This window comes from Ornithorhynchus anatinus, chromosome 20, assembly GCF_004115215.2.
Source record: "Ornithorhynchus anatinus isolate Pmale09 chromosome 20, mOrnAna1.pri.v4, whole genome shotgun sequence".
Lineage (NCBI taxonomy): Eukaryota > Metazoa > Chordata > Mammalia > Monotremata > Ornithorhynchidae > Ornithorhynchus > Ornithorhynchus anatinus.
In genome coordinates this window covers 13,255,978-13,269,039 of record NC_041747.1, presented here as the reverse complement: position 1 = coordinate 13,269,039, position 13,062 = coordinate 13,255,978, and the positions used below count along the sequence as shown (strand labels likewise).

The 13,062-nt window shown below is 46.8% G+C and overlaps 1 protein-coding gene across 3 annotated transcripts in view; it reads left to right on the top strand.

Moving 5' to 3' along the window:
• Positions 1-13,062, top strand: part of REV1 (REV1 DNA directed polymerase) — a 72,802-nt gene that overhangs the window by 12,581 nt on the left and 47,159 nt on the right. For 2 of the 3 annotated variants that reach the window (XM_029048111.1, XM_029048108.1), the window contains exon 2: positions 9,274-9,337. In XM_029048111.1, coding sequence (XP_028903944.1) covers positions 9,284-9,337 — 54 coding nt within the window. In that variant the 5' untranslated portion in view covers positions 9,274-9,283. Of the gene's footprint in view, positions 1-4,211; positions 4,310-9,273; positions 9,338-13,062 lie in introns of those variants that run through there. The other variant, XM_029048109.1, reaches the window with a different exon arrangement.

The window sequence follows — 13,062 nt, the reverse complement described above, 5'->3', positions numbered from 1 at the left end:
CTCGATATTTCCATTGTATTTTTTCCAAGTTGTGTAATGGGAAACTTTGGTTTGTCAGACACAGTCCTTCCCTGGTTCTCCTGCGTCTCTGGCCGTCCCTCATTCTCCGTCTCTGTTGCCGACTCCTCCGCCTCCCACTTCCTAAGAGCCGGACATCTGTCACGGTTCAGTTCTGGGTCTTCTCCTTCCGTTCTCTCTCTCCACTTCCTCCTTCCCTCCCTCGGGGAGCTCCTCCGCTCTCACGACTTCAACTGCTTCCTGTCAGAGGCCGACTCCCAAGTGGACCTCACCAGCCCCGATCTCTCTCCTCCGCATCCGTCTTTTCACGGGCGTCCTGCCCACACCTCGGCTCAACGGATCCAAACCCGAAATCCTCACCCTCCTTCCCGAATCCTGTCCTCCACCTCACTTTCCCGTGGCTGTCGACAGCACTTCCATCCATCCCGCCTTTCAGGACAACTGTCTCGGCGTTATCCTTGACTCCTCTCTCTCAGTCTCCTGTATTTAGCCTCTCACCCCAGAATCTGTCGGTTCTTCCTCATGAATCAATCAGAACGGCTCAGGAATCTGTCCTTACCCTTCCATCCAAATGGCCAACCTACCGGTTCAAAGACTTGTCACATCCCAATTTGATTACCGCATCTGTCCTTTGCAGGTCTCTTGGACTGCAGTCGCCGTCCCCCGCCCCAGACCATACTTCACTCGGCTCAGATCATTTTTCTAACGCATCATTATTCGCTCTCCTCACAAACCTCCGGTGGTTGCTTATTTCTCTCCGTCGCAAGCTGCGACTCCTGACCGTTAGCTGGAAGTTACTCAGTCCACTAATTATCCTTGCTCCTCTGGAACTGGGTCCCAGCGGAATGCCACATTTCACTCTTTTCAAGTCAGACAACACGCTCAGCCTCCTCCCCTGTCTCTCTCGCTCTCCAAGCCTCCTGCTCCCATCCTCTCTTCTGCCTGGAAGCGTCCCGCCCCTCTAGACTGGAAGCTCATTGTGGGCAGGGAATGTATCTATCCACTGTGCTCTCCCAAGCGCTTAGTACGATGCTCTGCGCACAGTAAGTGATGAATAAATACCACTGATTGACCGATCGATTGATTCCCCTTCCCATCCTGACAGACGTTTGAATAATCTGAATAATAATAATTGCCTGAATAATCTCTCCTATCCTTCATCTCATTTACCCATCTCCTGCCACTCTTAGAAGCTCACTCACCTTCACCGTGTTTATAATCATGATATTTGTTAAGTAGTTACTATGTTGCAGAAACCATACTAAGCCCTGGGGTGGATGCAGGCAAATCGGGTTAGACACGGTTCCTGTTCCAAATAGGGCTCACAGTCTTCATCCCCATTTTACAGAGGCGGTAACTGAGGCACAGAGAAGTGAAGTGCTTATGTATGTAGCTTTATAGTTCTCCCTCTCTGTAATTTGGTGTCCTGAAGGTAGGGATCGTAGCTACTAATTGTGGGCTTAGTTCAGTACTGTGCACAGAGTAAGCACTCAGTAGATACGACTGATCGAGCGACCGACATGTCGAAACAGAAGTGACTGTGTTATTATTTGGGTTGGAGCCCTGTGCTGTGCATCCTCTGTGTTCTGCCTCCAGGGCTAGACTCGTTTCTTCGGCCTAAGGTTGATGAGATTGCTCGTTGTGGGCAGGAAATGTTTGTTTATTGTGGTGGTGTGCTCTCCCGAGCACTTAGTACAGTGTTCTGCACACAGTAAGCACTCGGGAGATTCGATTGAATGAATGAGGTTGTGGTCCCTAGGCTCTGGTATTCCTCAGTCCTCTCATCAGAGTTTTTAAAGTTTCTTTCTATAGCGCTTGTTTTAAAGTCTATGCTATTTTAAATTGCCTTTATATTCTTTTAAGGATTTTTTTCCATTTAAATTGTTTTTCATGTCCAAAGTGTTCTCTCTCTGTTGTTTTTTTTTTTAATGAGACAGACCAGGATTTTCCATCCCCTCCTAAAAACAAAACCAGAAGAGGTGGACTTAATTTGCTGGTGGAGGCATTTGAATTACTCACTTCTTCCCAACACGTGCTCCCACTACGCATTTGGGATAGAGCTCTGTTAGGAAATTTGGGACGTTCTTCTGACAACACTTGTCTTTCTGGGCAGAGTCGGTGCTTCCTTGGAAGAAATGGTTCGCCTCTGGACCGTAAGCTCCTTGCGGGCAGGGAGCGGGTCTACCAAACTCTGTGATATCACCCTCTCCCAAGTGCTTAGTACAGTGCTCCCCACACAGTAAGCACTCAATAAGCTGACTGATCGACTGATTGAGCCCCGTTCCCAGTGCTGGGGCTGGTGTCCAGTGAGAACCGCAGAAGCAGAGTAAAGAAGGGAGAAGGAGAAGCAGCCATGGGCTAGTGGAGAGAGCACGGCCCCGGGAGTCCAGAGGACTGGGTTGTCATCCGGACTCCTCCCCTTGTCTGTTGCGTCACCATGGGCAAGTCTCTTCGCTTGTCTGCGCCTCAGTTCCCTCATCTGTAAAATGGGGATGAAACCTGGGAGCCCTCGGTGGGGCAGGGGCAGAACATACCAAACCATGATTATTTTTGTGGTGAGAAACTAGCAAGCGGGAAGCTAACCAGTCAGGGCTTTATATAGTTAACACTTGAGAAGTGTTACAATTCTGCATGAATTTCAAATGCTGTGAGTCAGTCGGTGGTATTTATTGAGCACTTCCTGTGTACAGAGCACTGTTCTAAGTGCCGAGTTGGTAGACATGAAGTAACCCAGCTTATGGTTCTGGTACCTTGGTAGTAATTAGGTCCTTAACTAAGTTCGGAGTATGGAATAGTTGTAAGTTGGACCATTTGAGAGAGAGAGACCTTGAAAAGGGTTCAGAGAATAACCATAGAAATGATCAAATATTTCCAAAACAGAACCTTTGAAAAAGGTCGCTTTGGGTGAAAGTCAGTGAGCCAGAGCAGGGTGACGTAGTGAAAAGAACCTGGGCCTGGTAGTCATGGTAGCTCTAGGCTGTGAGTTCGTTGTGGGCAGTGACACATGTCTGCCAGTCTGTTGTTATATTGTACTCTCCCAAGCTCTTAGTACAGTGTTTTGTACACAGTAAGTGCTCAATAAATACCATTGAATGAATACTCAGGAGACCCGGGCTTTAATCCTGGCTCTGCCATTTATTTGGTGTGGAACTTTGGGCAAGTCACTTCACTTCCCTGTGCCTCAGTTTCCTCATCTGTTAAATGGGGATTAAGACTGTGAGGCCATGTGGGACAGAGACTATCCAACCTGATGAGCTACCCCAGCATGAAGTACAGTGCCTGGCACATAGGACGTGCTTAACAAATACCATTAAAAGAAAAAAGCGAGCAAGGTATTGAAGTGGCTAATCTAGTAGCAAGTAAAACAGTGGTCAAAAGTTCTTCAAAAATGGCACAGTAACAATAGTGTTGAATAGCTGTTGAGCAATGGAGAGGGAGGTAAACAACCCCTATTTAGAAGCGACCAACCACTAGAGAAATGGAATGGTTTAGTAGAAAGAGCGTGGGCCTGGGAGTCAGAGAACCTGGGTTCTATTCCTTGCTCTGCCACTTGCCTGCTGGATGCCTTGGGCAAATCACTTGACTTCTCTGAACCTCCGTTTCCTCAGCTGTAAAAATGGGGCTTCAGTACTACTACTCAGACTGTGAGCTTCGTGCGGGACAGGGGTCATATCCCAACAGATTGTCTTGCATCTATTCCCAGTTAATCAATGAATGGTATTTATTGAGTGCTTACAGAGTGCAGAGCATTGTACTAAGCGCTTGGGAGAGTACAGTATAACGATAGACACTTTCCCTGCCCACAAGAGCTTACAGTTTAGAGGGGCCAGCGTTCAAAACTCTAGACTCCACCAATGATGTGTGGCTGGGGGTGTCTTACCCCGCTCCCATGTACTTTCTTCAAAGCCAAAGATGCATAGAGCCGTGAGGCTGTAAGACACATCCTTTTTCATCGTCCGTGTGCAGAGGTGTAACCGATTCACGAGCCTCGAAGTGCTATTTGATGCAACTCAGCATCGCTGAGCTGGAATTTGTAGAGGATTGGTAACAAGAAAGAAAAACAGAAAACAGGATACCAAAACAACTAATGTGGGTGACTACAAACAAGACGTGCTCTAAGGTTGTCGAAGCAGCAGTTACTGACCACTGAGAAACCGAAATTAGAAGTGACAAGAGCCAGTAACAGTAGTTACTGAGTATCCGCCATGCACATAACAATCAGGGATGGGACAGATTCCATGAGGAGAAGAGCCAGAGTTGCAAACGACAACTAGAACCCACCTCGGGACAGGTAATGCAGCATGGAAGGGATTATTCGATTATGCATCGTTTTACCTTTGGGAGTTTAGATTACAAAGGAGAATAGAAGGAGAACCAATAAAATAGCATGGGGGTGGAGTATATCATTCAAAATTCAGTCCAGATTCATTCATTGTCAGATTTATTGAGTGCTTACTGTGTGCAAAACACTGTACTAAGCGCTTGGGAGAGTACGGTATGACAGTGAACGGGTACATAATAATAATAATAATAATGTTGGTATTTGTTAAGTGCTTACTATGTGTAGAGCACTGTTCTAAGGACTGGGGTAGATACAGGGTAATCAGGATGTCCCATGTGAGGCTCCCAGTCTTAATCCCCATTTGGCAGATGAGGGAACTGAGGCACAGAGAAGTTAAGTGCTTGCCCACAGTCATACAGCTGACAAGTGGCAGAGCTGGGATTCGAACCCATGACCTCTGACTCCCAAGCCTGTGCTCTTTCCACTGAGCCACGCTGCTTCTACCCCGCCTGTAACGAGCTAACAGTCTAGGGGGGGAGGCGAACATTCATGTAAGTATATAAATTACAGATATGTACATAAATTCGACTATAAACACTTGTTTTCATTTTTTCCTGTTGAGCATTTCATGGTGGTAGGTTCAAGACAGATTTTCTTAAATCTGCTTAGTGCAAGAGAATAACAACTAAGCGGATTGGCGGGGAGGAGTAGAAATATTGAGAGGTAGCTCCTTTCCTTTGGCCTGAAAGAAGGATGAATTCCCAAACTTGGAAGCCGTAGCAACACTCTGCCAGTAGTAGGAGTGGGCATGTAAATGCAGAAACATTTTCTTTATTTTTTGAAATGGTTTTTAAACTCTGTCAGGAACTCAAACCCAGTGAGGGGAGTTTCCCGTACAGTGGGGAGGGTGGTCCAGGAAAACTTTCAATTCATATAAACACGAACGACAGAAACCTACACAAAGGTAGCCAATGCCATTCAGGGCTCCGACTAGAACGTCAGCTCCTCAAGGGCAGGGATTATGTTTTAGCCTTCCATAGGTCGTCTGAGCCTCTCCTGCAGCGCTCCGCACACAGATGCTCAATAAATGTTATTGCAGAGAAATCGGGAAGGGAGGAAATTAAAGAACGGCGGGAGACGTTGAAAGGGTGCCAGGCGGCTTCAGGGAGGTGGGTCTCGAGCAGTTTGGAATCAGTCGATCAATCAGTCATATTTGAGTGCTTACTGCGTGCAGAGCAATCAAGCTATGGTGTTTATTGAGTGCTTACTGCGTGCAGAGCTCCGTGCTAAGCACTTGGGGGAAGCACAATGCAACAGAGTTGAAGGAAGGCAAGGAAAGTGGTAGAGGGAGGCCATTTCACACCAGGGAAAGGCCACATACAGTGATTCAGAGGCTAATCTTTTGTGGAGCACGGTAGCTTTGTGAGTCCAGCCAAGAGAGTGTGGCTTCAAGTGTAGCGCTTTAATAATGAAGGAAGCAATTCACAAAATCCTCCGAAATCCCACCTCCAAAAGACCTCCAATTTCTCCCTCACCAGGGAGACCAGGGTTGGGGGGGCAGGGGGTTGATTCAGTTGCCGCACCTGTGTACTTACTCTGTTCTCTTGTTTATCCATCTATTCAATCTCTCCATCGTCGTGCTATTGCCAGGTGATCATCGTTCTTTTTTCTGTTGCCCATTGGAAGGTAAGCCCCTTGAGGGCAGAGAGGATCTTTTAGTTCCTCTGTTCTTTCCCCCAAATTTGTTCTTGCCCACAGTAGCTCAGTAAGTACTGTTGATCAAATGCCAAAGGAATATTAAGGCCTCTGCCCCAGTAAGCTGCTTGAGGGGTTAATGGGGGCAGTTTTTCTGATGAGCTAATATCAAAATGTGCTCGACGTGGGCAGGGAATGTATCTATCAACTTTGTTACAATGTACTCTTCCAAGTGCTTAGTACAGTGCTCTGCATACAGTATGATTGAAAATGTAGGGGCTTATCTAGTTGAAACTATAGAAAGAACCTGGCTAGGTAGAGCATGTTTACTCACCTTTGAATTTGGATCGATAATAAAAATAATTGTGGCATTTAAGGACTTACTATGTGCTAGCCCCTGTACTGAGCACTGGGGTAGAGAGAAGATAATCAGGTCCCTTGTGGGGCTCACAATTTAAGTAGGAGGGGGAGAACACATATTGAATCCCCATTTAGCAGATGAGGGAACTGAGGCACAGTGAAGTGACTTGTCCAGGCCACACAGCAAGTAGTGGCAGAGGCAGGATTAGATCCCAGGTCCTCTGACTCCCACGCTCTCTTCACTAGGCCAGGTTGCTTCTCTAGACGGATTCTAAAAACACTGGCTCTAGTAATGCTTGGACTTAAATCACTGAATAGTATCTTCCCTCTCAAAAGCCTTGGAGGCCAAACTAATGATTTCGCCCCCTGGGTACTAATCCATGGGGCGGGGCGACTGTGGCCAGGTATGGCCTCGATATTGTCAGCCTAAGCAAAGCCAGACTATCTAATGAAGGACAGTTTACGAGGTGGACCCGGATGCACCTCCTTTTGGACAGACTTTTTGTCATCACACTTTGGCTATCGAGTACGTTTGGCATTTGGACAATACAGTCACTCATTGATACTTATTGAGAACTAGAGAAGCAGTTTGGCCTACTGGATAGAGCACGGGCCTGGGAGTCAGAAGGACCTGGGTTCTAATCCAGGCTCCGCCACTTGTCCGTTCTGTGACCTTGGGTAAGTCACTTCGTCTCTGGACCTCAGTTCCATCATCTGTAAAATGGGGATTAAGATTGTGAGCCCCAAGTGGGACAGGGACTGTGTCCAACCTGGTTAACATTTATCTACCCCAGTCTTAGAACAGTGTCTAGCACATAGTATCAATGAACAAGTACCATTAAGAAAAAAAAGCGCTTGGGAGAGTACAGTACAACTGAGTTGATAAGACATGTTTCCTGCTCACCAAGAGCTTGTAGTAGAAAGCTAGAGATAGACATTAAAACAAACTATGGATAAAATAATAATAATTGTGGTATTTGTGCAGCGATTACTCTGTGCTCGGGACTGTACTAAGTGCTGGGACAGATACAAGGTAATTGGCTTGGACACAGTCCCTGTCCCACATTGGGCTCACAATCTCCTCCACCCCCCGGCCCATTTTACGGATGTGGTAACTGAGGCCCAGAGAAATGAAATGACTTACCTGAGGCCACACAACAGACAAGTGGCGGAGCTGGGATTAGAACCCAGGACCTTCTAACTCCCAGACCCGGGCTCTAGCCACTAAGCCACACTGCTTCCCCCCCCCCCCCCACCTCTTGAAATAAAGGATTCTATTAGAAAGGTTAGACTGGATTAGAAAGGTTAAAGGTTAGGGTGATTTGAATTGTGGGCACATGGCTAGATGACATATTCATTAGTAATAATAATTATGGTGTTTGTTAAGTGCTTATTACGTGCCAAGCACTAAGCGCTGGAGTAGTTACAAGGTAGTCAGGTTGGAATTCCCCAACCTTCTCCTTAGACCTGCAACAGTTCACGCTCAAGTTTCGAGTGGTAGAAGAAAGAATTCTGCAGTAGCAGGCTGTCTACCTTAGCCACTTTTCTGTTCTTTCAAAGTGGGCCTGAGGGAGCGAAACAGTTAGATTCATCGAAAAGAAGCTCTCTTTAGAAAAAAAGAATTTTCCTGGCACACTGAAAGTAAAGGCATCAGTGTAAGTAGGTATACACAGTTCTGCAGTAACACATTTTTCACTGTGTAATAATAATGTTGGTATTTGTTAAGCGCTTACTACATGCAGAGCACTGTTCTAAGCGCTGGGGTAGATACAGGGGAATGAGGTTGTCCCACCTGAGGCTCACAGTCTTCATCCCCATTTTACAGATGAGGAAACTGAGTCCCAGAGAAGTGAAGTGACTTGCCCACAGTCACACAGCTGACAAGGGGCAGAGTCGGAGCGTATTTAAGGAATTAGGGAGCCGTTCATCTGTCATGAGCCCGTTATCTACCGTGAGCCCCGCTATCCATCAGTCAGTGGAATTTAGTAATGTCTGCAGAGCACTCTACTAAGCGCTTGGAAGAGGGCAGTAAAGTCGATAGACGATGAAACGGTTCATGTGCATTTGTATAGGAGAATAATAAACGTAACTGTGATATTTCTTAACACTTGCTTTTTGTTAAGCACTGGGATAGATGCATCTTAATCCTGTTGGACACAGTCCCTGTACCACGTGGGACTCACACTCTAAGTAGGAGGGAGAACAGGGATTGAATCCCCCTTTTACAGTTAAAGTAAATGAGGCACAGAGAAGTTGAGTGACTTGCCCAAAGTCACAAAGCAGGCAGGTGGCGGAGCCAGGATTAGAACCCAGGTCCTCTGACTCCCAGCCCCGGGCTTTTTCCCATTAGGTCACGCTGCCTCAGATCTGGCGAGTATGCTCTTCGTGGGGTTTTACAAGAACACAACCCCTCAGGAGAATTGGCTGTACTTCTGAGAACAGGTGGAAAAATTCACTTCAGTAACTTATCGATGGATAAGTTATCAAGCAATAAACCACGAATCCAACAATTGGTAGGAAACACACCCTGCAGATCTTGTACGCTGAAAAGGAATCTGTTATTCTTTTTACCTTTTATGGGCCATTTAGGCAATAGAGAATATGTAAAAACAGGCATAGAATCTTAATTATATTTGGCTTGAATAATATCCAGTACTTTGATAATTAGAGTTTCTAAAGATCAGCACAGTTTATCTGAACTAGAAGAAGATTTTGTAGGGATCAAGATGGGCTAATTTTGGAAGGAATGGTTTAATTCAAGCAATTGCCAATCAGGCAGTTTTGAGTTGAAATTTTGTCGTGGTTTCTCATTACCCTGAATGTATGTATAGATAACAGTACCTGTCAAAGGAGAATTAGGACATAGAGTGGGAGTGGAAATTGCTAACCTGTTCTTTGTTTTTTATTTTCTCCTACAGAAGCGCCACTATGAGGCGAGGTGGATGGAGGAAACGAGCTGAAAACGATGGCTGGGAAAATTGGGTGAGTCTAAATTAAGTAAAAACTATTTCATCGAGCTGGGCTTAAAGCCTTTCGCCATTTCCTTGATTTTTAACACGGCTTAGAACATTGCACTTACAGAGTACTATCTAGAAAGCTACTTTTCCAGTGTAATAGGTTATCTTGATCGTTACGATTTGCTGCTGTTGTAACCCTCTACTCGGTCAGGGCCTATTTCCCAGGAGAGGTGACTGAGCCTGGGTTCTTGTCAGGCGTATTTATTGAGTGCTTACTGTATGTTTGCAGGTACTGTACTAAGCGCTTGGGAGAGTACAGTACAGTATAAGCAGACACATTTCCTGCCCACAACGAGTTTAAAGTCTAGAAGTTTCTTGTGGCTGGAGGCTAGTGAGACGGTCTGTCCCTGGGTGAGTGATCCTCTGTATTCATGCATTCATTCATTCAGTTGTATTTATGGAACACTGTACTAAGCGCTTAGAGGAGTTTGCAAGTGTGCATCTTTCCTGGTCTCTATCTCCATAAGTTTCCTCGAGAAGCCATTCCGAAAAGTCACCCTGAGCGACTCAGGGGTAGGCAGGCCCCTCGCTTCACCCCCTCCAAATAACCCATCAAAGTAGCTTATCACCACCACCACCGGCCACAGCCTCGACGATGATGGTGGTAATGGTATTTGTTAAACAGCTATATGTATCAAGCCCTGTACTAAGCGCTGGGGTAGGTACAATTCTCATAAAGTCCACAGTGACCTGGCTAATGATGATAATATTTGTGGCATTTATTAAGCACTTATATATGCGAGGCACTGTTCTAAGCGCTGGGGTAGATTCAGCAGCGAGGTGAGCTGAATAGGGCACAGGCCTGGATATTAGAAGGTCATGGGTTCTGATTCCAGTTCCACTGCTTGTCTGCTATGTGACCTTGGGCAAGTCACTTTGTTTCTCTGCGCCCAGGTTACCTCATCTGTAAAATGGGGAGTGAGACTGTGAGTCCCCCATGGGACAGGGGCTGTGTCCATCCCAATTTGCTGGTATCCAACCTCAACGCGCAGTGCCTGCACATAGAACGCACCTAACAAATACCGTAATCATTATTATTATTACAAGCAAATCAGGTTGGACACAGTCCTTGTCCCACATGGGGCTCACAGTCTTAATCCCCATTTTATCGATGAGGTAACCGAGGCAGAGAAGTGAAGTGACTTGCCCAAGGTCTCACATCAGGCAAGTGGCAGAGCCGGGAACTGAACCCAGGTTCCTCTGACACCGAGGCCCAGGCTATATCCACTAGGCCACACCGCTTCTCTGCAACTGTCCGTACAGAAGGTGGAGCTCGGCAGGGAGCAAGCGGAGGCTGGAGCCATTTGCAGTGAGATTCCCACTGGGAGTTGAGAGGTAGGGCCCCAGACTATAGTGCTAAGTGAGTTAACACGCAAATAAAAAGTTGGTTTTTTCGGGCTTATCCCCATTTCCCGACTTACCACAGGCTGTTCTGTAGTGGGGTTCTGGTCTCCTTCTAATAATAACAATGATGATGGTATTTGTTAATGACTTACTAGATGTCAGGCACTGTTCTAAGCCCTGGGGTAGGTACAAGATAATTAGGTTGGACACAGTCCCCGTCCCACATAGGGCTCACAGTCTTAATTCCCATTTTACCGATGAGGAAACTGAGGCTCCGAGAAATGAAGTGACTTGCCCAGGATCACAGCAGTGAAGTGACAAAGCCAGGATTAGAACCCAGCTCCTTCTGACTCTCAGGCTCGGGTGCTATCCGCTGACCAGGCCATCCTCTCCCCTCTTCCAGCCACCGTTTCTCAATTCCAGAAATAAGTTCCTGGGTAGCATAGCGTCATAGTCACTCAGAGGAGTTAATGTAGCTTTCAGAGGGGCCGGATTTACCCCTAGGGAATACTTAGGCACTGGGACAATCTGGCTCCACGTTTTCTATTTACTTCCCTACCTTGGGAAGGAAAATAGGTTGAAATTTATTTAGAGGCACTTATCAGTTAAGTTTAGGGTAGATCTTGGACAGCCTGGGAATGATAAACATTAAGTCAGAGAAGCTCTTTATTGCTTTCAAAGTAGCGATAGTTAGCGAGGGGTAGTTAGAAGGGTCAATAAGTACGAAGTGTCTGGAATCAGCTCTGAAATTAGCAGTGCTCCCTTTTCTGTTTATTCACGCATGCAGGGGTTACCCACTCTGCGCATTAAAAGCAGGATATGGTAAAGTCCCCATTAGCTGCAAGTTGGCCCATACTCTGATTTTCTCCCGTGCTGTATCTGACAGTGCTAATAATAATAATGCTAGTAATTATGGTATTTAAGCCTTTACTGTGTACCAAGTACCAAACTAAGCATTGGGGGAGAGGAAAGATAATGAGATCCCTCATAGTGCTCATGGTGTAAATAACAGGGAGAACAAGGATCGAATCCCCATTTTACAGATGAGAAAACTGAGACACACAGTTTCTTTCCTAGGGTTCAGTACAGGGTCTCTACACAGTAAGTGCATATTAATAATAGTAATTGTGGTATTTAAGCACTTACTGTGTGCCAAGCACTGCGGGGATATACAAGCAAACCGGGCCGTCCCTGTCCCTCTTGGGGCTCACAGTCTCAGTCCCCGTTTTGCAGACGAGGTAACCGAGGCACAGAGTAGCAAAGCGACTTGGCTAAACCCCTCCCGCAGACAGGCGGCAGAGCTGGAGTTAACAGCAAGGTCCTCTGACTCGCCGGCGCTTACTCTTTCCACCAAGCCACGCTGCTCCTCTGAAACTGAGCTGGCCTCCTGCAGGCCGGCAGTGCCTGTCAGCAGCCTCCCTCCCTGAATGTGAGTCTCGCCTCTGGGACGTGGATCGGGCAGCAGAAAGACAGGAAAATGTGGGGTCAATTGAAGATGCTCTGGATCCCTCTTTTAGCTCCTTGGGGCTCTTAGAGTGTTACAGCCCCTGGCAGATGTGATTCTTGGAGTGTTATTGGGCTGGTGCCCAGCCACTGGAGTTTGAGCCTTCTCACTAGAACTACCTTTTCTGGTATTCATTAAGCGCTTACTATGTGCCAGGCACATAAGCGCTGGGGTTGATACAGGGTAATCAGGAGGGACGCGGTCCATGTCCCACACGGGGCTCACCGACTTAATCCCCGTTTCACCGATGAGATCACTGGAGGCCCAGAGAAGTGAAGCGACTTGCCCCAGGTCACCCAGCAGACAAGGGACGGAGCCGGAATTAGAACCCAGGTCTTTCCGGCTCCCAGGCCCATGTTCTACCCACTAGACCACGCTGCTTCTTCTCACTGATACACAAGAACAACTAGTTTTACAAAATCCCCACCTGATGTGTCTTCTCCCCGGGCCTGACGTGACTCCCTCTCTCTAATCAGGATTGGGCCTGGCTCGGAGTCAGAACTCTGGCCCATCAAGGACTCTAATTTCTCAAGTTGCCTCTTCGCTTATCCTCGGCCCTGACTTACCCTTAGTCCACCCTTCAGTGACCGTTGACGGAACGATTTGGGCCAGCTCTTTGTCCCAGATCGAATGACCAAAAGTTGAACAGAATACAACCGTCTCAGTGGCTACCTTACTATCCGGTACAAATAAGTCCATGATGTCTCTTGACTCTGTTGTACTCTCCCAAACGCTAAATTCAGCTCTCTGTGCACAGTAAACGCTCAGTAAATGCCATTGACTGATGTCAGTGATAGGATTAGGGAGCAAAAAATGAGTAGTCTCCATTCCATAGAGCGTTT